The 23,617-nt window shown below is 38.0% G+C and overlaps 1 protein-coding gene across 9 annotated transcripts in view; it reads right to left on the reverse strand.

The window, feature by feature from the left end:
• Positions 1-23,617, reverse strand: part of wnk1b (WNK lysine deficient protein kinase 1b) — a 293,364-nt gene that overhangs the window by 16,963 nt on the left and 252,784 nt on the right. For 4 of the 9 annotated variants that reach the window (XM_051920244.1, XM_051920223.1, XM_051920259.1 and 1 more), the window contains one exon: positions 14,911-15,003. The exons of 3 other annotated variants lie outside the window; for them this stretch is intronic. In XM_051920244.1, coding sequence (XP_051776204.1) covers positions 14,911-15,003 — 93 coding nt within the window. The remainder of the gene's footprint in view (positions 1-14,910; positions 15,004-23,617) is intronic. 2 more of the 9 variants (XM_051920230.1, XM_051920227.1) reach the window with 1 other exon arrangement.

Below are 23,617 nucleotides of genomic sequence, written 5' to 3' on the forward strand. Positions count from 1 at the left end.
ATACACGGTTAGTTCATTTATTTTCCTTCTTTTGTTTATTTTTAAGTGCTTCAAAACACATGTACCCAGCGGAACATTTTACATTTTATGGATTTATTTACTGTTTCCCGTTCATTTTTTGGCTTTCCCCTTTCTTCCTTAGTATTAGTAGTCTTTTCATTCAGTTCATTCCTGCTCACTAATAAATCTTTGTATCTATTCTTTGCCATTCCTCTCCATTTTTACTGGTGTAAGGTTCACTTAGCTATTGAAATCATATATAGCACACTCCAACTTTTAATCTCAGAAAGATGTGCAAATTTGTAAATTATAATACATTATAGGATGTAATTAGTGCCAGTTTAATACTACTTACCAGTCAACTTCATTCTATAAGGAGAAAGATTACTTTTAAAATCCAGCAGGTGCCTCATAGCTTTTTTTAATGATTAATTAAATCAGCAAACCACTTTGTAACATTCTTTGCTTTTCTGTCTTATACAATGAGGTTGATTCTGCTAACATCATATATAATAAGCTAGTAAGATGTCACTTAATATAGTACAGCAAATCACTAAAATGTAAGTCTAAAACTTTTTAACTTTTGTGTTGTGACCCAACTAGATATGTGAACTGATGCACATCAGTGAAAGAAAAACATTCAAAGTGATATTGCGTACTGAAGCAGCAATTGTAAATAATAATTAATTAAGCAAAAGTTTATTATTATTATTATTATAACCCCCTATGGTCTAAGCCATGTTTTTGTTTGTTGCAGTGTTTTGGAAGTCTGCCTGTTTATTTCATGATATTGGAATTTTACCCCAAGGGTTATAGAGTGGGTATAGGTAAGAATCGCCCCCTTTGAAATATTCCCATTTTTTTGCTTTACAGACTGAAATGAAAACACACAAACCAATATTTTTTCCAGCTTTACATACTCAATGCAATCTATAAAATCCAAGTGAAAGATATCACACAGCTACAGTTCAGAAGAATTTTAAAAAATACAAAACAAGAAATACTGAGATTAATAAAGGATCACCCCCTCCTAAACTCAATCAGGTGTAAGTGACCACCATTTCCATTGCAGACGATGGTTACTGGCTTCCACCTGTGATCAACTGTAATCAGTGTGATTAGTGAAGCATAAAATCAGCTGCTCCTGGAGCATTCCCTTGCTTGGTAGTGCAACTGACAGCAAACAACTGACTATGGGTGGCAAGCCACTGTCAAAAAATCTCAGGGATAGAGTTGTGGACAGACATACGGCAGGAGATGGATACAAAAAAAAATCTAAAAGGCTTTATCAATCCCAAGGAGCTCAGTAAAGTCCATAATAAAGAAGTAGCAAGTGTTTGGTACTACTAGGACCCTCCCTGGATCCAGCCGTTCCTCCAAACTGGATGGAAGAGCAAAGAGGAAACTGGTAAGAGAGGCTAGCAAGAGGCCAATGGCCACTTTGAAGGAGTTACAGGATTTTATGTCAAAGAGTGGTGATTGTGTGCATGTGACAACAATTTCATAAGCGCTCCACAATTGTGGCTTGTTCGGGAGGGTAACAAGGAAAAAAACACTTCTCAAGAAAGGCCGCATTAAGGCTCATTTGAGCCTTGCCAGAATGCACATTGAAGATTTTGATGCCAAGTGGAAAAAGGTCTTATGGTCAGATATCTGGCCTTAGTACCAAATGGTACACCTAGCGGAAATCCAATGCAGCTCACCATCCACAACACACCATACCTACAGTAAAGCATGGAGGTGGGAGCATCCTGGTGTGGGGGTGTTTCTTTTCCGCAGGGCCTAGGGCTCTTTTTAGGGTAAAAGGAAAAATGAATGAGGCAAAAAACTGTCAAATTCTTGAGGAAAACCTGCTACCCTCTGCCAGAAAGTTGAAGATGGGCAGAATGTTCACCTTTCAACATGACAACAACCCGAAGCACATCGCAAAATTGACCACATAGTGGCTGAAGGAGAAAAAAAAGTGAATGACCTCGTGTGGCCCAGTCAGAGCCCAGACCTAAATCCCATTGAAAGTCTGTGGAAAGATTTGAAGATCTTGTGTCCACCAACGCTCACCATCCAATTAAGAAGAGTGGGCAAATATTGCTCAATTTAGATGTGCAAAGCTGATAGAGAAGTAACCCAACAGACTCAAGGCTGTCATTAAAGCAAAAGGTGGTTCAACAAAATATTGACATTGGGGAGTGATCCTTTATTAATCTCAGTATGTCTTGCTTTTGATTTTTTATAATGAACTGTAGCTGTGATATCTTTGAGTAAGTAAAGCTGGGAAGAAATATTTTTGTGTGCGCTTTCATTTAAGGCTCTAAAGCAAAAAAAAAAAAAAGGAATATTTCGAAGGGGGTGATTCTTTTCTATACCCACTGTATATTGTGTTTGGCAAATGTTGCCCTTTACAAAAATGTCTAGTTTAGCTAAAATAAACTGGTATAAATATCCAAATATTAGACAAATTGTAGGAAAATAAAATTGCAAAATTGTGTTCACTGTGTTTTTCCATATCACTAAACATTTTTCACTTGAAAAACACAATTATATACATGTAAACATGCAAACAATTTTCTGATATAAGAAATACGTTTTAAAGCTGCTCCTGTTCAGAATCGGGCAAATTGGCACAATACATTCCTTCTATTGCGAAGGTGTTTCCTGCCTGCAGTTTATACATTTCCTTCTCCCAGATGTGGCCTTTGCACTAGGACCAGTGATGGTAGAAACTACAACACACACACACACATGGACAGAGTGTGCCTGACTGGGAGGAAACTGCAGACACACACCAAATAATTGAGCTGCTAAATTTTGTGTCTCATAGGTTCTGTGTCTCTAACTCTCTAACAATCTGTTTTAGCAATGTCAATAAAATGTACAAACAATTGTAATACAGTAATGCACAATATGTGGTGGCTGGTGTAATGCTAAATAAGTTCATCAGAAAGATCAACAACTCTCACATGTATAGTCGATTGAATTACTGGTTTGTAATATGGAATTGTCTTTTATAACTCACTATCCATCATCATCATCATCCTTCTCTCTCCTTTGTGCAGTGTGTCTTTAATAGCACTCATGTATAGTACAGAATTTATAAAAATGCAGATTTTTATGTGTGAGTAAATGCAAAAGGCAACAAAGGGTTAACAACAAAAAATGTCACTGTGCCTGTTCAAGCAGCTGTCATAGAGAACAAGAGTCTATCCTAAAACAACTTCACAAAAGGATGAAAAATGAAGGCATTCTTAAGCAGGCTATTACAGGAAAAGCAGGTGAGATCTTAATCAGTCACTATATGTCTTGCAGCAACTGGCAGGGTTCCTACTCTTTTTAAGGAATCATTTTCCAGGACATTTCCAGGAGCTTTTTCTGGAAATTCATGACAGGATCTGGTCATACAGTCATACACTTTAGTCGCAGGCTTAACGCCATTTTAATTTCTATTTGATTATGCAGGGACTTAGTGTCACCGATATGCTAAATTACATAAAGGCAACACCAATTAATGCACTGATGTATAATGGAGTTGTTTGACCTCTTTTTGTTACACACTGTTTTAAACTGCAAAACTCTTTTAAAGAAATAAATGCCTCTTGGATTGTGGAAAACTATCCAAACACTGACATATACTGAGCAATTCCATAATGTTCAGTATAGAGCTGTTGATCACACCATGAAATAGGCTACCATAGTGACCTAATTTCAGTAAAAGTTACTTGCATATTACGTATTATGTCATTGTTTGTATCAAATAAATTTATGTACAATGTTTGTATTAAACAAAACTGCATAAAGCCAATTTATTGCCTATATCATGTGTATGATGCCTATAACACTAATATATGCAACAATTGTCACGCAACAAAACAAAGTCAGTTAACTTTCAACTGGTAACTTTACTGGAAATACAGCAGCTGTAGAATTTGCATAAGTCAACGACAAAGATTATAATAAAGAACTTATCTTTGTGGGAAAAGAAGGAAAATACATCCATTTTAAATCATGATAGCCTTGCCATCAATTCCTGAGTTGAAAACTTGGTTAAACTAGAAAGAATACTAGGAACAAAGGATAAGAGCCTGAACTCCAGTATATTGGAAAAAAAACAATCTATAAGTCACTGTAGTGTAACCTATGAAAAAGACATCTGGTGTAGGCCTAGGTTTAGAAACAATGCTGGTGTTGCTCCTTGAGGTCTGATAAAACTGCATCCAGACCGATGACCTCTTTCTTTTTTTCAGCAACACTTTTACGACAGGCATTAGATTTTATGAGCAGTGTAAAGTCCTGTTTTCTCTCAGCCTTCTCTGCCATTGCATCTGCTTCTTCTTGCATTGCCTCAATGCTAGTGATTATTTTCTGTCTCTTTGCTGCCACTTTTGTGATTTCAGAGTGGAGCTCTTCTCTTTGCTTGTCATTTTCAGTTTCCTTTTTCTTCTTTTTTTTCATCATCAAGGTATTGGACATATCGCATCCTGGCATTTCTGCAATGTTGCAAGAGGGGCTTTGGAAATACTCCATCAAATGAGCCACCAGTCAAAGAATCTTGGATTAGGCGAAGAGACATCAGAGTCCTTCCTTTCAGATTTGTAACCAGCATGTCCTTATTCACAGAGTACCCTCTTTCGACCGCTGCTTGCCCATGTGACAATGTGAACAGGTCTTTCATTGATTTCCACAGAATTGCGTACTCTGCTTTGTCACCAGCAAATCTTCCCATGAATGTGTCCAGCCGACAGGAGCTACTTCTATACCCTTGAAATTCCTCCTTATGGTGCTGCACCATTTCAGTGAGGAACATCTTGTATTCACTCAGGATTTGGTCACAGTCCTCTGCTGTATGCCATTTGGCGTTAAGAAGCAGCTGTAAGAGCTTCTCAAACATGGAGATGGCACGCCTTTCATCGCTGATCATAGTTACTGGATCTAGGCATGTCATGTGCCTTACTGCTGCATAATTCAAAGGGCATTTGTCCAGCAGTTTCTTTGCTGTTGCGGACAGGAAGGCTACACATTCTCTCCGGAATTGTTGACCCGGCAGCGGTTTTTCAAGCAGCTTCTCTGAGGCTTTCTCAAGAGCTTGTTTGGTGGCAAAGCCAAGATCCACCTCTTTCAGTGGCAAATGGAGTGTTTTGTCCAGTACATCAATTTTCAGCATTTGGACAGGTGTTTTGATGTTATCCAGTACCTCCCTCTTCATAATGCATGAAATCAAACTCTTCAGAAGGGCCTGAAGGTCTTTTGCCAAAAATGGCATCATGGGGGCATCAGTCTGGAAAGTCTCAAGAAAGGGTTTCAGCTGCCTTGCCACATTGGCAAAAAACTGTAATTTTGCCTCAAAAAGGGGGTCACCAACAGCCTCTCTGACCACAGTGTATGATGTTGACGTTGGCATTTTACTCTTTGGCAGTTTCTTGTAATTGTCGACAAATATTTCAACATGTTGCCACATCTTAAGTGCTCTCTCTGCCACTGGCAAGTCTTCCACCCACCTGTGAGCACATAATTTTAGAGGGAATGTTGATGTTTTGGTAATTTCAATAAAGTCATCCCGTCTGGCTGGTGTGTCATGAAAAAGCTGCCAAAGGGCTCTTAGTTTGTCACCTATCTTCCATCCACTTTCCTTCTCGCCTTGTTGTCAGCTACTGACAAGCTGGAGCAACGAAGGTCAAAACTCAAATATAATTGCCTATACATGTCTCAGTAGGTGGAGACATTGCGCAGCAGAGGCCACGACCTAGCTCAGCTGTCATCATATCTAGACTTACGAACAGCAAGCTGTTTCAAACAGAAAAATTAAAAAGCGAAAACAGAAATAAAATTCCAGGACAAGAAAGATTATTTCCAGGACATTTGGCCATTTCGATCAGTTTCCAGGTCATTTCAATGACTGGAAAATAACCCTCAAAATTTTCAGGTTTTCCAGGACGCGTGGGAACCCTGAACTGGGTGCTAAATCTTGTTCATACTCTGACCAGTGCACAATTGTTACCACATTTAGGTGAAGCATGTTCGTCTTTTGATGCATTATGTTGGCTGTTCACTGCTTAAAAAAGATTGTTCGTCTATATTTGTTTGTGATAAACTTGCCTTTTAGGACTTCTGACCTACAGAAACTGTACAAAAAGCTCAGTCCTCTGAAGCTCAACCCAGTCGGATTGACGATGTTTCTGTCACCGGTTGCTCAAAATGCCTTCCACATTGTCAGATTTGATGACTGCCACTTTTCTTGGGCTTCCCCTCCAAGACTAGGCGTTATCAAGAGCTTCATCCGAGTTATGATTTGCAGTGTAAGCCTACATTAAACAAAGCCAAGTTATTTCTCCTACATGATTTCTTACCGCCGTATCACTAGAGTTAAGTAACACGCTGCAATCACAAAGTCATTCCCAGGGAGCAAGCGGCCCCTGCTGGGCACAGCAAAACAAAATATTTTAGGTAGGTACTTATCTTAAAATAGATCAAAACCTTCCTGAAAAGGTAATTAATTAATTCAATGCCGATCTACCTAGCTGGGACAAACTGTCAGCATTATCATTCCAACCAAAATAGGACTTCTTGTCTAGAAATAAATGCTTTTGGCCACTATTTCAGTACTGCTGTGCACCAGCACTTTATTAATATCTCCATGTAAATGAATGATGATCCTTTGACTCTGAAGTAATTCACGACGTTTTCCTGATGACCTGTTTAGTCTGCAGTAATCCTGGCCCTTTTTCAGATAGCTAAAACATGTAGACGAAACAGAAGATGAGGCGGAATTATACACATGCTGATTTTACCTGACAACTCTGTGACTGGTAGTACCTCTTATTTATGTTCATATATCTTAGCCTCTGACTGGTCTAAGAAATCACTTTAGGGCTTGACTGGTTCTCTAAAATGTCACTCCTACAATTTTCTTTTTTTTAAGCAGGAAACCCATATATGAAACTATTACATAACTAGAGACCAAAATATCCAAAATACTCTGAGAGGAGTAGGTTGTGTGCATGTTACAGTGCGCACAGATGCATGTCTCAAGACTTCCCCCCCACCCGACTTTGCAGTGATGTCACAGATTGCTCTACGGAGATCGAGCTGCAGCTATGCGCTTTTAGATGCATTTTACCATTTTTTCGAAGTGAAACAGATCATTTAAATACAGGGTGCCTACCAGTTCATGCGACTGGCCCATTGGCAGGCCTGCCGACTTCAAAGGGTTAACTTAAACCCTCACATTTTATTGTGCTTAACACATCTGGAAGTAATGAATCTGAATCAGTTATACAAAAGGACCACATCCTCAGCAAAGAGAGATACAAAAATTAACCTAGGTCTGTACTGAGTCACCCTATAGCTTTTAAAATATTACAAGTCTGCTAATCATTAATTGATTACTTAAGTAAGACCTGACTGCTGCTTAGCAAAGAGCACTGACAGTATGTAAAGTCCCCTCCACAATTATTGGTACCCTTTGGAAAACAATGAATTACCTTAATCTCACAATGAAAAACATTGAGAAATTCAACCTTTGATTAAAGTGCATGTACAGTACTCTGATAAAAAATAACCTTTCTTTATGAAATTAAAAAAAACCTTATGTGCCACGATTATTAGCATCCATGGAATTTTTAATTAACAAAGTGTAACAGAAACATTTTTTCCATTTATCTTTTTTTTTTTTTTTTTAAGTTGATCAGAATGTGTAGCAACTTTGAAGCAGTGATCAATGACTTCCTGTATTAGTCAGGTATAAATATGAGTTGCCCCAGAGGCTAAATTCCTTTATTCAGTAATCAGCAAGGTAAAGATAAGAAAACATACAATTCAAATGAGGGAAAAGTGTGTTAAACTTCATAAGACAGTTCAAATCTTGTTACTGCCAGAAGGGATCCTACACCGCTGGACCCTTGAGCAAGGCCTTAACCTGAAAAATTGCTCCAGGGGTGTTGTACAATGGTTGACCCTACACTCTGAACCCAACAGTAAATCAAAAAGGCAATTTCTCCTCGGGGATTAACAAAGTACAAAAAAAAAAAAAAAGTCAGAGTGTGGCCATAAAAATAGCTACTTGCCTGAAAATGTTAAAATCAACTTTAACTGTTGCCAACTTTCCTGGAAGAGGACCCCACAGTGAGGAGGCTAGTAAGAGCAGTAAAAAAAATCCCCAATGATCACTGCTGGAGAAATATAGAGAAAAGTTGCACCTTGGGGTCGCTAAGTCTCCAAACCTATCATCACATTCCACCTTCATGCCAACAGATTATTTGTAGGTCATGACAGATTAAAGCTTTTCCAGTCATTTACCCACAAATGTAAATGCCTGGAGTTTGCTAGAACTTTGACTGGAACCATGTTTTATGGTCAATCTAAACGAAAATTAAGGTTTTTGGCAAGAAACACTCAATGTGGGTTTGGTGTATAAAAAAAAAAAAAGATGCATATATTGAAAAGAACCTGATATGATACCCACAGTCAAGTATGTCCTGTAAGACAATGATCAAAACAAAAATGGTCAAAGGACCACAAAAATCAGCTTCTGCCATGGTTGTCTTAGTCCCCTTATGTAAACCCATTGAAAATCTGAGGGGTGAGATGAAAAGAAAGAGCACAAGAGAGGACCTGGTACCTTGGATGGGGTACCAAATATAAGGAATTGCTTTTTCTCAGAATAATTTTACTTCAGTTTTTTTTTCAGAGTGAGATTAAGATAATTCACCAAAAGGTGTTTTTTTTAATAACCCTTTTAACTCATCTTTTCTGTGGGGGACAATAACTGTTGAGGGGACTGTAACTGTAATTCAGTTTTATTGGTACATGTATTATAATAAATGCATTCCAATAGGTGGGACACTGTATATGCTAGTGTTGCGGCAGAAGATTCTAATACTCAATATTCTGTCCATGTTTCAGTCAAGTGTATGAATTCAATTTAATTTTCCCCAATGTTACTGTAAAGACCTTAACATGAAACATGCTATTGCCATATTAAAACCAAGTGCTTAAGTACACTAGGCCGTCTATACACCAGCTGCTGTCAGAAAAACCTGAAGGCTGATTTATACTGAATGTAGAATTTACAAACTTATGTAATCAAAAGAGAAATGGAGAAACAAGGACATTCAGCAGAAATTGCTGGGCAATTTGGATGCACTATTTTCAAATTCCTCCAGATGTTCTGTATACTCCTGTCCCAAATGGCCAAAGTTGACCTCCATGTGAAATGTAATGAAGCTCTATAAGAAAAAACACAAACACACACATACACACAGACATGTCAGATGTTAAACAAAGAATATAATCATTAAACTCTCTACTTTGAGAGAAAGATAATGAAGTGAGGGAAAAATATTCTAAAACATTATTTTGCCAATTATTTTAACATCAACAGGTATTTTCAGCTGTGAATATCTCTCCTTTATAAAAAAAAATTTGGGGACGAGACGAGACTTTTTTGCTGGCGACGAGATGTGATCTTTGGAAAAGAGACACTTTCATCACCAGCAAAGATGGTCAAGTCACTCTATATTTACAACCTTTGAAAGCAAGTCCCGTGAGACGGTGACTTTTGCAAGTCACGCCCAACTTACAACCATTTTCAAACAAGACCATGGTCATCTAACCTCTCAGTTGTTGGAATGCTTTTGGCAGACACACTTACTGTGCTTTCAGCTCTTAAAAATTTTATACATTCTAGATGACACGTCAACGACTAAGCAAAGAAGAAAGAGCAGCACGTCGAAAAGAGACCCAAAAATGTTGGAGAGAAAAGAATGCAAAAAAGAAAGCTTGGGGCCAGAAAAAGCCAAAGTAGAATGCCGTAAAGAACTGCAAGACGTTGGTGCGATACACATGCAGAGCAGGATAGAGATAACAGAAGTAGGAAAATACGAAAGTCTCAAAAAAAAAAAGATGGCATTTGCGCAAACAAACGGAAAATATTACTCGGTGAAATAACAGAACAGCGAAAAAAACTGAATAGTGTTTGAGGATGTCTGGGGAAGAAGTGAGACAAGACAGTGAGACAAAAGGACAGCTGCTGTACAGGCTTTTAAACGTTTGAAGTGCCATACGAGATGCAGATCATGCAGCACGGCAGCAGCAGCAAGCCAGCAGCTGATTGAGCAAAGATGAGGTTAAAAAAAAACTTTCACATTGTATCACCGTTTAAGAGGGGTTTCGGATAAGCGACCGCATCTCCTTGGGGTGCATTTAGCCCCCCTCTAACCATGCCCGGGGCCAGAAAAAGACAAGAGTAGATGACAAAGTAGAACTTCGTAAAGAATTGAAAAGCGTTGGCGCGATACACATGCAGAGCAGGTTAGAGATAATGGAAGTAGGAAAATTCTAAGGTCTCAAAAAAATGATAGGACAGATCGTATTAGTGCAAACAAACAGAAAATATTACTCAGTGAAATAACAGAACAGCGAAAAGAGATCAAATAGTGTATGAGGATGGCTGGGGGAGAAGAGAGAGAAGGCAGTGAGACAAAAGGGCAGCTGCTATACAGACTTTTAAATGTCTGAAGGGTCCCCACAAGAAGCAGATCACGTGGCACGGCAGCAAGCCAGCAGCTGATCGAGCAAAGGAGGAGGTTACAAAAAATAAAAAAATTTATTTGTTTCCCATTGTATCACCGTTTAAGAGGGGCTTAGGAAGAACGAGCCCCCTCATAAAACTAAGGAAAAATGCACATAATTAAAACACACATATTAGCAGGTTTATTTATTTTTAATCAGTTTTCAGATTTATTTTTAATCAGTTTTCAGACTCTAGGTACTTTTTTCAAACTACCAATAAATTTTGCCTGTAGCTCAGCAGGGATGCGGCCAACTAATTAACTGTAAAAATGCTTGTTTCATGTAATTTTCAAACAATCTTTTCTTCAAACTGTAACTGGTTAGCCAATACTTTAATGCTCAGGTATGTAGCTCTAGCAAATTTTTTTAATCAGTGTATCAAAGAATGATTTTATTTTCAAAAAGTACCTCTCCTGTGTAGAGTGACAGATGAATTGTTTTCAACAAAACACAGACCACTTTCTGTCCATAAGGTAAAGGTTTTGTTGATGAGCACATTTTGACTTTTGAATTACGACATCAGACCATGTATGCAGTCAGGAATTTGGCTTTAGTGTGTGCTGCTGTGTCACTTATTGTACACATAGGTTGGGCTCAGCCACAATTACAGGAAACATGACATCAAATATGAACCAACTGAAATTCTGTAAGGAAAAATCTGTTTGTGTTTATGCTGTCTTGAGTGCATTACTGTACATTGTACTCTATTCAGATTACTTATAATTTATTGTAACCTGTAAGGAAACCTTTAGTTTTTGTCTTTGTGATCTTGTTCTTTTAGCTTTTAAGACAGCAATACGCTGTCAGAAGTGGAAAAACATTTTCATTTTGCTGGGTTCAGGAATGGCTTACTGAAGACATTTTTTGTAGTTTAGGCTTCTTTAAACAATTTATTTACGTTTGCTTATAAAATGGATTAAAGGGTGGAATCATATTCAGCGCACTTCAAGTAAATAAAACATTCTATAGCAAATAGCTATACATCTTTTGAAAATAATCTTGCACTTTTGCTAATTAAGAAGTGCTTTTGGGTGTGAAAACATTACTAAATAGTTGTTCAAAAACTGAATTACATCACTGCAATCCTATTCAGCTACATTTAAACAAACCAAGTAATGCAAAAAATAGGTGTGCACACATTCAGAATTCTTACATATTAAGTGATAATATTTCAGACTGAAATGCTGTAAAGTAACAGATAAAATTAACTAAAAGCTAAAAAGAATTTAGTTCAGGTAATAAAGGTTTTAAACCTCCTATTATGACACAGTTTCATCACTAACCTGACATATGCAGTACTTGAATTGCATCTTAATTACTCAAGAAGTCTGTTAAAAATGGCAACTATATTTTCAGAGTTGGCAACCAAAACCTAACGCATGGTTGTGAAACCAGGCAACCAATTTTAAAACTTAATGTTGGGCCCTGAATGTGAAAGTAACCTGTTTGTTCTTTCATCTGAAAAACATACTGAAGAGAAAACACTGGTTTAAAATATACATTAAAATACTATTATTTTGCATGGAGATTTCCATATGACACCCACTGCACAGTGCAACACACCCAAAAAGAACATCCCTGCCTTTTACTAGATGGATATAGCAATGATATAAAATGAAAACACCTTTATCTAAATGCTCGAAAAATTCAAATTTTAGCAGAATAATTTTTGTTATTAAAGAAAGACTACAACTGCACCATTGAAAAAATAAACTGAATAACTGCAAATCTTCTGGAAAAAGGCTGTCAGTCTTCTCTACACAAAAACATGATTCAATATACTGGAACACTGTTAGCCTTAAAGTGAACGGATTAAGCAAGTTTTACCGTTTTTGTTTCACATTTCTTTTGGTGCCCCACTGACTCATTGTAAGCCACCAGGGAAAACATTGTCGTTTCCTATAAATGATGCAAATGTCTATGGGGAATTGAGATTTGATTTTGAAAAAATACTTATGACTATAACAATACCAAATGTATTCTTTAAAAACATCAGATAGATCAGAACAATGTTGCACAAACTGAAGACAAATTGTACAATAAACAACAATGTTCACATCTAATACTGATCTTTACAATCTGTGACTATTTAGCTAGTTGTCTCACTAAGGTTAAAGGTTTACTTTTATTCAGTTATTCAAAGTCTACAAATAATTGCTAAGGGCTAATTAATTATAATTGAAACAAAACCCATTAACTGGATGTGTTTTAAAACCAAAGCAATTCATACACACTTCCCTGGAAAGGAAGGAAATCTTGCTGCAAGTTGGAAATGAGTTGATTGTAACACAACATTGGGGAGGAGGCTGTAAAATTTCTACACAATGTTAGAATGCATTTTTACAAAATACTAAGAAGGGTATAGTTTTCAATATGGGAGAAATATATTGGGGACTATATTTAGTGGATAAAGATGTCACCACAGCTACTATTAAGGAAAGATTATATTTTGGCAAAGACTTTTCTTTTCATCCTGCCAATAAAAGTTTTTATGGGTCAGTTTCCCTTCAGAAACTTTAAGTTGGCTGGTTAGTTAATCACCAATTATAGATTATATAGTGGGGGTATAGTGGTTTAACATTTTTTTGCTCAACTGCTTGGCACCTCTATTTTGTGAATAAAGATCTAAATATACCATGTATTTTTTCATCTCTGAAATACATAGTTAAAAAAAAGAAATTTAATTAGAAATTTCACAAAAAATATACCGGTATTTTTATTATTTTGGATTCCAATTACAAGGTAATGGAAACAAGATGTAATAATAATTGCGTTTTCTCTTTGGCCAAAAGACAAAGTTAAAAAAATATTGGCAGATCTTAAGTTTCAAGAAAACACAAACCCTTCAAAGTATCAGTGAAGCCATGCAAAAAGATTATAAACAGCCATAACTACAAAACACATTTTCAAACAATCTGCATCCTTATATTCACATTCTGAAGCAATGGATATTTTACTTCAGAAAACTGAAAGAAAAAAAATAGAAATACCTTGCATTAAAAAACTGCATACTGACATGCAACTAGTTTGTTTAAAATAACTATTATTTCTAGCGAATTCAATCAGTATGGAAAAAACTGAAATTTTAATATAAAAGTAACCAAGGAAAAAAATTTAAATATACATATTACTACTGACAAAAAATAGTTTGTCAGTTTGAAGACATATCCAAACCAAAAGAGCTGGTAAGACTGATGACTTGAAATTAACAACATATCCAGACACCAAAAAAAGTTACATGTCACTATGACTTGAAAGCAAAATAAAGCCAGAATAGAAATTAGCTGTATTAAATTCTACACTATATGCAGTATTAAATACAAACACTATTTTTGAGTGAATGTGTGTATAAATATTATGTATATAAAATATAAATATATACATATTATGTACATTCATACACACAAACACATAGATATACACAGATACAAATGTTTACAAGCACTTTACAACACAAAAAGCATGCGGATGGTCTTAATACAGTACAAGTCCAGATTTTACTCTAAAGTTTCAGAACAGCATCAGAAAGTTAATGTATTACAATAAGCATACAAGTAGTCAACTATATGTTTTAGTAATTTACAAAGTTGTAGTAAGGCAAGAACCAGCAATTCTGAATAAGGTAGAAGCTCACTGGGACAATTTAGAATAGTAACAAAATGAATGCCTATGGAATATGGGAGAAAACTGGAGTGCCGATTGGGACAAGGTGAGAATGTAGAAAACTCCACAATGTCAACAGTCAGGCTGGGATGCAATCCTGTTTCTAAGAATTGCTGAGGCAGAAATGCTAACAACTGCCTCACCATGTCAGATAATATCTGATTACTTACTTTTTAAATGTGTGTAGCGATTTTGTCCTCCAAAAACCCTTTTTAATAAAAAAAAAAAAAAAAAATCTCTTTTGTTTTGACCACCACAGTTAATCTGTTTTCCTTTACAGACATTTTCTGAAAATGTTTATACCAATTTAGAAACTAAATATCAATGGCCATTTAGAATTCTTAAATTTCCTTTTTTTAAGTAAATGTTTTAGGTGTCAAGTATAAATTTACGTTAACTATGAGCAAGTTATGAAAAGGTAGGAAGAAGCTTGTGAACTGAAACAAAAAAAAAAAAAAATAAAGCAATACAATAAATGACAGAACTGAAAAAGCATGAATAGATTAAATTATGTTTTCAGTCGCATTTTCTTACTGTTCTGAATATTTAGAGAATTGGTAAAACCATGTAGTTTTAAACAATGGATTCCAATTAATATGAAGGACAAAAAATGGATAAGGTGGGGTTAGGGTACCAACATTAACAACATGATGACAGTGAAGGAAAGACAAGGAAAGCGTTACACACAAAGAGCCAAGCAGGGCGTACTCAGAAATCGCGTCCTTCTGCCACCAAATTTGAAGGTCAGTCTTTCAGAGACACAGTTGAACTTTGTGCAGCCTGTGGCACCAAAAAATAAACCAAAAAAAAAAAATAGAAGGGAAAAACATAATGGGGGGGTGGAGAGAAAAAGAGAAGAGAGAGAGACACATACAAACAATAAGAATGATTCAACTGCACAGCCCACAAGTGGAAGAGCACAGGAACATCTGACTGACTGACAATACAAGACTGCAGTATACGGAGACACAACTTAAACATTGAGTTTAAGGTTTAGATTACATGTCAGTATCCCTTATTCTATTAATGGCTGGTTCAGTAATTGTTTCCAGTTTTACTTTGAGAAATTGAGGGTGGCCCTTTTCGTAAAAATAAACTCTCATAATATAAATTCTATATACAGGGTTCGGACACTTCAGTACATTTCAAATTCCAGGACATTTTATGAGTTTTCCAGTACCAACCAACATAAGAATCCAGGACTACAACCACAGCAAAATCACATGAATCTAATAAGAACCCATATGAACTCAAACACATGGCATATTTTAAATTGTTGACTGATTACAAAAACTGATATTGAAGCTCACACCAACTACCTAGAGTAATAGCTCAGTTATGCACTATTTGTGCATTTATAGGCAAGGCCACTACATTTTATAACCAGATATAGCGTTTTCTGGGCAATGAATGTGCAGTTTTACATGTGATATGCAAAGAGCCAGCTTGCACCAATATTTTGGTGTGTGCAAGCAAAAGATATAAAGATTTGGGTGCCGTTTACAAATGCAAAAGTTTAAAAAGTGTACATAAAAACATAAACTTTACTGAGTTGGAGTGCTAGTGAATTGATGCCTATTAGGCTAATAAATGATAATAAAAATAATTTTGCCAAATTTCAGGTAATAAATTGCTGCAAATGAAAAGTATGAGGCATTTTCAGGCAGTGTATTGTATTGTATTGACCCCCTTCTTTTTGACACCCACTGCACGCCCAACCTACCTGGAAAGGGATCTCTCTTTGAACTGCCTTTCCCAAGGTTTCTTCCATTTTTTCCCTACAAGGATTTTTTTTTTGGGAGGTTTTTCCTTGTCTTCTTAGAGAGTCAAGGCTGGGGGGCTGTCAAGAGGCAGGGACTGTTAAAGCCCATTGCGGCACTTCTTGTGTGATTTTGGGCTATACAGTACAAAAATAAATTGTATTGTAGTGTACTGTATACCTTGGGAAGTGTATTTACCCACATTGTATGACTCTATGATCTCACTACCAAGAAATATTTCCTGAATAAGGTTACCCACATCTTTTCCATGTCTTGTCTGAATAATGCTTTGTCCATCACATTTAATTCTTAGAGGACTTCAGACATTTACTTTGCAGTCACATATGAAGACAAAGATGGCGATATAGTAAAAGTATCACTAGCCTGACTAAAGCTGTTACTATCGCTGCTGCCAGCTAATCCACTGCCACTTGAACTGCTTGCTGGTGCAGCAGTCAGATGTGATAAAAAGTTAAAAAAAATTAAGTTATTACTGGATTTCTTGCTCTCCTTTTATATGACTTTTCAAAGCAGACTCCCCCATATTCCTAAAGTAAACATTCAAACATGTTTTTTCTAATGTCTTGTTGAAGCCAATCTTTGTTTTAAGCATTTTCCAACTATATAAAGTTAAATATTTGCTTTCCTGGCATTTTGACCTCTCAATAAATCGCACTGATATGACTAATTTACACTACAGTAGGATTAGAATATTCCAATTAAATTAAAAATAACTATTCAAACATAGATTAATGATTCTGAGTGCAATAAATGTATATTTGTACATGCTTATTATTACAGTAAAAGGCACACAGCCTAGGATCAGGAGGAACACAAGTCAGTTAATAAGATCAAGACAGAGTGAGAATAGTGAGTGTAGTAATAGAGCAGGCAAGAGCAAGCAGGTCAAAGGTAGGCTTATGTTATTTCAGTATTTTGGAGATGTCCAACGGACAGAGGCACGACACAGTTAATACCATGGCATTTAGTACACCTGTGGACACCTCTAAAAGGGTCCACACAATCTATTTTTTCTCCTTTTTTTTTTTAAACTTCATCTTACTGTTTTAGGCATTATGTTTCAAACTCTCCACATAAGATGAAGACTAATTACAGTATATGATGCAGTGTGTTGGCACTTTAAAGCAGAGATTTTAACACTAGAATTACCAAAGCCTACGAAAAAACTTGTAAACCCGGCCCACCTTAAATCACTTCGCACCTCTCCATCAGCATCTTTTGCCTTGAAAATGTGTTGATAAGCCCAAGCAGCAAACAGCCTTCTATACCAGCTTGTCAATGTTGCATCCTCTTTTTCTTTTTCCATTGCCTTTTCTTATAAGAAGTGACGACAAAGTTGCTCTGCAAAGTGAGCAAAGAACACTCTTTTTTTCTCAGTGGTTCCTGTGCATGCCTTGTATAGTACATTGGTGCTGATTGCTGCCAAGTCAAGCATGTTGTAGCACAAGCAACCGGCCACCTGTGTGCTCCTGCTCGCACTGAATAAGCTCACTCCTTCTGGTGCATGATGTCAACACAGCACCGGGTAAAAAAAGAGACAAATATATGCGACATTTTGAAGAAATCCTTTGATGACCTGAATAGTACAAATCACAAAACATCATTGCACTAATGCAACGAAAAGCTTCAGATCGGCTGTAAATTTATGGCACTTGTAAAAGTTAGCTTTTTTTTCAGTTTTATTCCCTCAGTCATGTTCACGCTCTTCCTCCCCCCCTGCTGATTTGACCCAAACTAACAGCGCCAGCAAAAATTCACACCCGATCTGACGCTGTTTATTTTCAAATAATATTGCATTAGTGCAATGATGTGTTCTGACTGGTACTATTCAGGTCATACAATGATTTCTTCAAAATGTCACATATTTGTCTCTTTCTTTTTTCCCCTGGTGCTGCGTTGACATCATGCACCAGAAGGCATGAGCTTATTCAGTGCGAGCAGGAGTACGCGGGTGGCCGATTGCTTGTGCTAAACAAGCTTGACCTGGCGGCGATCAACGCACATGTACTGTACAAGGCATGCATGGGTCCACTGATAAATGAAGAGCGCTCTTGGCTCACCTTGCAGAGGAATTTTGTCGTCACTTCTTACAAGAAAAGGCGATGGATAAAGAAAAAGAGGATACAACATTCACAAGCTTCTGTTCCAAGACCACCGTTTCCCCCAGGAAAGCAAACTCAGTGAGTGTCAGGCGACCCTTCAGTGTAATAGTAACCACAGCACAGAGAGAAGTGTGTACAATGCAACAGGTACACATTGTAAATGTAGGAAGGACAGTCCTTGGGTATGTGGGAACGGTTAACATTTGAATTTGATGATTGCATGTAGCGTGGAACTGACCTCTCTGTACTATTCTTTCCTCTGAATGTCCCAGAGTACAAAAGAAAGACCACCATACATCAAAATGTGGAGATGGGGCAAGATCGGAAAAAGCGTAAGAAGGCATGCGAATGAATATGAATAATGTTGCATCAGTGCCACAATGTCTTCTGCAATGTACTATACAGGTCATAAAATGAATTATTCCAAATATCATACAGGGTGGGGCAGAAATAACTCCCACATTTCGAAAAATCACTGTGGGGTCCCCAAAGCAGGTAGAGGGGTACGGTCCGTTCCGTTAGGTAGGGTACATAAAAAAGTTTTCAGTTGTCACCATGCCGTGGTTGGGTGAGCATCTAGGCTTTGTAGTGGAGGCTTTTTTCAAAAATGCCGAATCTGTAACTGCGACGCAGAGGGCGTTTCGCACGCGGTTCAGTTTACGTGCTAATAAAAGTGCTCCAGACCGGAAAACGATTTTGCTGTGGGTTCAAAGAGTAAGGGCAACAGGATCTGCACTGAAGAGAAAACCACCCGGATGTTCCAAAAATGTGAGAACACCCGAAAACATTGCTGCAGTGAGGGCTTCGATTGAGCTGTCTCCAGCGCGTTCAGCACGGAAACATGCCTCAGCTCTTCGGATTTCGGAAAGAACTGTGAGGCGAATTTTGCATACTGACCTTCATTTACACCCATACAAGATTATGATTGGTCAGGAATTGTCTCCAGCAGACTGGGGAAGACGTATGGATTGCTGTAATGGGATCCTCGCAGCTGTGCCTCCCACTGGCATTCTGTGGAGTAGCAATGAAGCCCATTTCCACCTTTATGGCACAGTGAACAAAAACCCTCGAGAACTCCATGCACGATCTCTTCACAGCCCAAAAGTGACCGTTTGGTGTGCTGTATCATCTATAGGCGTCATTGGGCCTTACTTTTTTGAAAAGGGTGGAGTCACAGTTACTGTGAATTCCAATCGATACTGCGACACGTTGGAGAATTTTCTGCGCCTGAAAATTGAAGAGTATGGGGAAGAACACAACCTAGAGGACTTCTGGTTGCAACAGGATGGAGCTACAGCCCATACAACACGTCATCCATGCGAAATTTTGCAGGAGATGTTCCCGGGTTGAGTGGTCCTCTTACGCGAGGCAGTTCCGTGGCCACTATGCTCGCCTGATTTAAGTCCCTGTGACTTTTTTTCTGTGGGGGTACCTCAAGGCCGAGGTTTTCAAACATCGTCCTCGGTCCTTGGACCAACTAAAGGAGGCTATTCAAGAAGAAATTGAAGGAGTTTCGCCCGACATGCTAGTGAGAGTGACGGGAAACTTCCAAGAACGGCTCCAAATGTGTATCAGCCGTCAAGGCCACCATTTGGACGATATCATTTTTAAAACTTAAAGTAAAAAAAACACTTTTTTATATCTACATTTGGGAAATAAAAAGTTTTTGGTGATACCTCGTACTATTTTTTTTCAATCCCCCTTTGAAATGTGGGAGTTATTTCTGCCCCACCCTGTATATACCTATGTCTCTGTTTTTGTCAGTGCGGCTTTGACATCATGGACCATAAGGCGCATACTAATTCAGCGTGAGCAGGAACACTCAATAAAACTGAATAAAAAAAAAATTCAAGTGACAATGAGATACGAATAAGGCAGATTCACCAACGTTTGTGTGTCAGCTTTTATTCCTCCAGATCAGGGATTTTCCAATTCCATTCACCACTCACATCTACAGTTTTTCCCCGTTTCAGATAAAAACTAACAGCGTCAGATCTGGGGTGGTGGGGGTGGGTGTTGTATCGTGATCGTGACTGAGAGAATAAAAGTGAAAAGAAAAAAAAAAAAACGCTAACTTTTACAAGTTCTATAAATTTATACCGACTGTTACAGACACAAATCAAATGTATGTTTCTATTGTATAATATTAACAATAAGAGCAGCTCACTACTCAAAAGGGTACACTTGCGAGGGAGCTGGTTTCAAACTCATGACCTCTAGATCATAACTCAGCAGTTCTTACTGCTACACCACGGAAGCCGTCGTATTGCACTGTTTTCACAACAGTTTTGTGAAACTGTTTATTTGATATTTGGACATCAGCCTTCACACATTATACAGTTCATGTCTACATTTTGTCATTTATTACTAAAACATGAAAAATGTTTCTGTATTAATGATGTGTTTTCATAGATTGTTGTAGACACGCAACACACATGAAATTATTTCCCCTATACAACTCTAGGTAGCTCACTCCCAAATCACCAACTTTAACTGGGAGAACTTCTTGCCCACTCTGCAGCGGTGGGGGGGGGGGGGGGGGGGGGGGGGGATGGTATAGCAGGCGCTGATGTAGAGGTGCAAAGGGATTTAAGGTGGGCTGGATTTACAAGTTTTTTCGTAGGCTTTGGTAATTCTAATGTTGAAGCATTGTAATAAAAGAAAAATCATAATTATGAGTTTTTTCCATTTGCTTTAATGAGAACAACATTCAAGAATCTCAGGTTTAAAAGTGAATGGGTCAGAATCAGATGTAAAATTATGCTTAAACTTGTGGGATTGAAGAAGATTTACATTAAAAAAACAAACAAAAAAAAACACAAAACAGCCACATTACATTGGGAACAAGTCTAGCTGTAGGTTTTACAATAATAAAGATAATCATAATAATACTTCAGCTTTGCACAGCACATCTCGAGTAACTCAATGTCAAAATCGGTGTGGGTAAAAAAAACATCTGCACTTTTACAATCAAATGTCAGCTTTTGCCTTCTTTTCATAAATAAATCTGAATTATTTTCGATCTGACAGCCCTAATAAACAATGTAAAATTTATCTTGCTAACCTCTTACTAGGGCTGAGACGACGGTCGATTATATTGTCCATTGTTGATTGGTAGACCACATAGTCGATGCAAATAAAAACTGTTCATGGACTTCAAACCTTTCGCATAGTTTAAAATTTTGTGCGCTTAACAAGAAAGGCATTTTCACCAGTTTGTTTGCTTTGTTCTGAATAAGGGGATGATGATTCATTACTTTGTTTCAATTTCCAGTTAGTTCAGTTACATTTCACACTGTTAAATTTCACGTGAGCATAAAAACATCAATAAACACCGTGTTGCTGTACTGTGAACTTTCACTGGACAGAATTTTATTTCCAGGAAAAACAATATATTTTTGGGTTGGTAACAATTGTGTTGCATTTCTCCTTATTGTTTGGAACATTTATCAAACACAGCATTAAGAGGAATGCCTATTATCGAACAAGTGGAAGACTACTTGGAAATTATGTGCAACTACATTTACTACGTAAGGACGCGTCTGAAATAAGCGAGCGTAGAAAAGAAAGCTAGCTCTGCTGGGGGCATATCCTTCAGTTTTATGACAGTAGAAATAGCAGGCAAGTTTCAAGTTAAATTTATGTTTCATATTTACTACCCAGTTCTGACATACCAGAGTGGAGGAAGATGCACACAGGTAGATTATATCCTATGCAGGAGGGTCAATCCAAAGGAAACTGAAGATTGCAAAGTGGTGGCAGGGGAAAATGTAGTTAAGCAGAATAGGATGGTGGTCTGTAGGATGACGCTGGACATCGAGGAGAGTGAGGGCAGAGCCCATGATCAAATGGTGGAAGTTGAAAAAGGAAGACTACAAGGCTGAGTTCAGGGAGGAGGTAAGACAGGCAATGGGTGACAGTGAAGAGTTACCAGACAGCCAGGCAACTACAGCAGAAGTACGAATGGAGTACAGGAGAGTATACTGAGGAAGAGGTTGGCAAAGAAGTGGGATAGTCAGAGAGATGCAGAAAGCAGAAAAGAGTACAAGGAAATAAGGCATATTGTGAAATGGGAGGTGGTGAAGGCTACAGAAAAGGTGTATGATAAGTTGTATGAGAGGTTGGACACTAGGAGGGAGAAAAGGACCTGATCCGATTGGCTAGACAGAGGGACTGAGCTGGGAAAGATGTGCAGCAGGTTAGGGTGAAAAAGAATAAAGAAGGAAATATAATCACAAGCGAGAAGGGTGCATTAAACAGATGGAAAGAGGACTTTGACAGGATGATGAATGAAGAGAAAGACAGAGAGAAGGTTGGATAATGTGGCGATAGTGAATCAGGAAGTGCAACAGATTAGCAAGGAGGAAGCATGGAGGTGTTTAGGAGAGATGGCATTGGAGTTTTTAACTAGATTGTTTAATGGAATCTTGGAAAGTGAGAAGATGCCTGAGGAGTGGAGAAGAAGTATTTAATGGAATCTTGGAAAGTGATAGGATCTGTAAGGAGTCTAGAAGAAGTGTGCTGGTACCGATTTTTAAGAATAAGAGGGATGTGCAGAGCTGTAGTAACTACAGAGGGTTAAAATTTATGAGCCACAGCATTAAGTCATGGGAAAGAGTAGTATAAGCTAGGTTAAGAAGTGAGGTGATGATCAGTGAGCAGTAGTATGGTTACATGCCAGGAAAGAGCACCACAGATGCCATGTTTGCTCTGAGGATGTTGATGAAGAAGTATAGAGAAGGTCAGAAGAAGCTGCATTGCGTCTTTGTGGGCCTCTGGAAAGCATATGACAGGGTGCCTTGAGAGGAGTTGAGGTATTGTATGAGGAAGTCGGGAGTGGCAGAGAAGTATATGAGTTGTACAGGATATGTACGAGAGACATGTGACAGTGAGAGATGCATTCAACATGGAGTTGGGATTACATCAGGGATTGGCTCTGAGCCCTTTCTAATTTGCAATGGTGATGGACAGGTTGACAGATGAGATTAGACAGAAGTCCCCATGGATTATGATGTTTGTTGATGACATTGTGATCTGTAGAGAGAGTAGGGAGAAGGTTGAGGAGACCCTGAAAAGATGGAGATATTCTCTCAAGAGGGGAGGAATGAAGGTCAGTAGGAACAAGACAGAATACATGTGCGAAAATGAGAGGGAGGTCAGAGGAATGGTGAGGATGCAGGGAGTGGGCGAAGGTGGACAAGTTTAAATGCTTGGTATCAACAGTACAGAGCAAAGGGGATTGTGGAAGAGATGTGAAAAAGAGTGCAGGCCGGGTGGAATGGGTGGAGCAAAATGTCAGGAGTAATGTGTGACAGACAGGTATCAGCAAGAGTGAAAAGGAAACACTACAGGACGGTAGTGAGACCAGCTTTGTTATATGGGTTGGAAACTGTGGGACTGACCAAAAAACAGGAGACAGAGCTGGAGGTGGCAGAGTTAAAGATGCTACAATTTGCACTGGGTGTAACAAGGATGAATAGGGAACAAGTATATCAGAGGGTCAGCTCAGGT

Source organism: Erpetoichthys calabaricus, chromosome 1 (assembly GCF_900747795.2).
Source record: "Erpetoichthys calabaricus chromosome 1, fErpCal1.3, whole genome shotgun sequence".
Classification (NCBI taxonomy): Eukaryota; Metazoa; Chordata; class Cladistia; order Polypteriformes; family Polypteridae; genus Erpetoichthys; species Erpetoichthys calabaricus.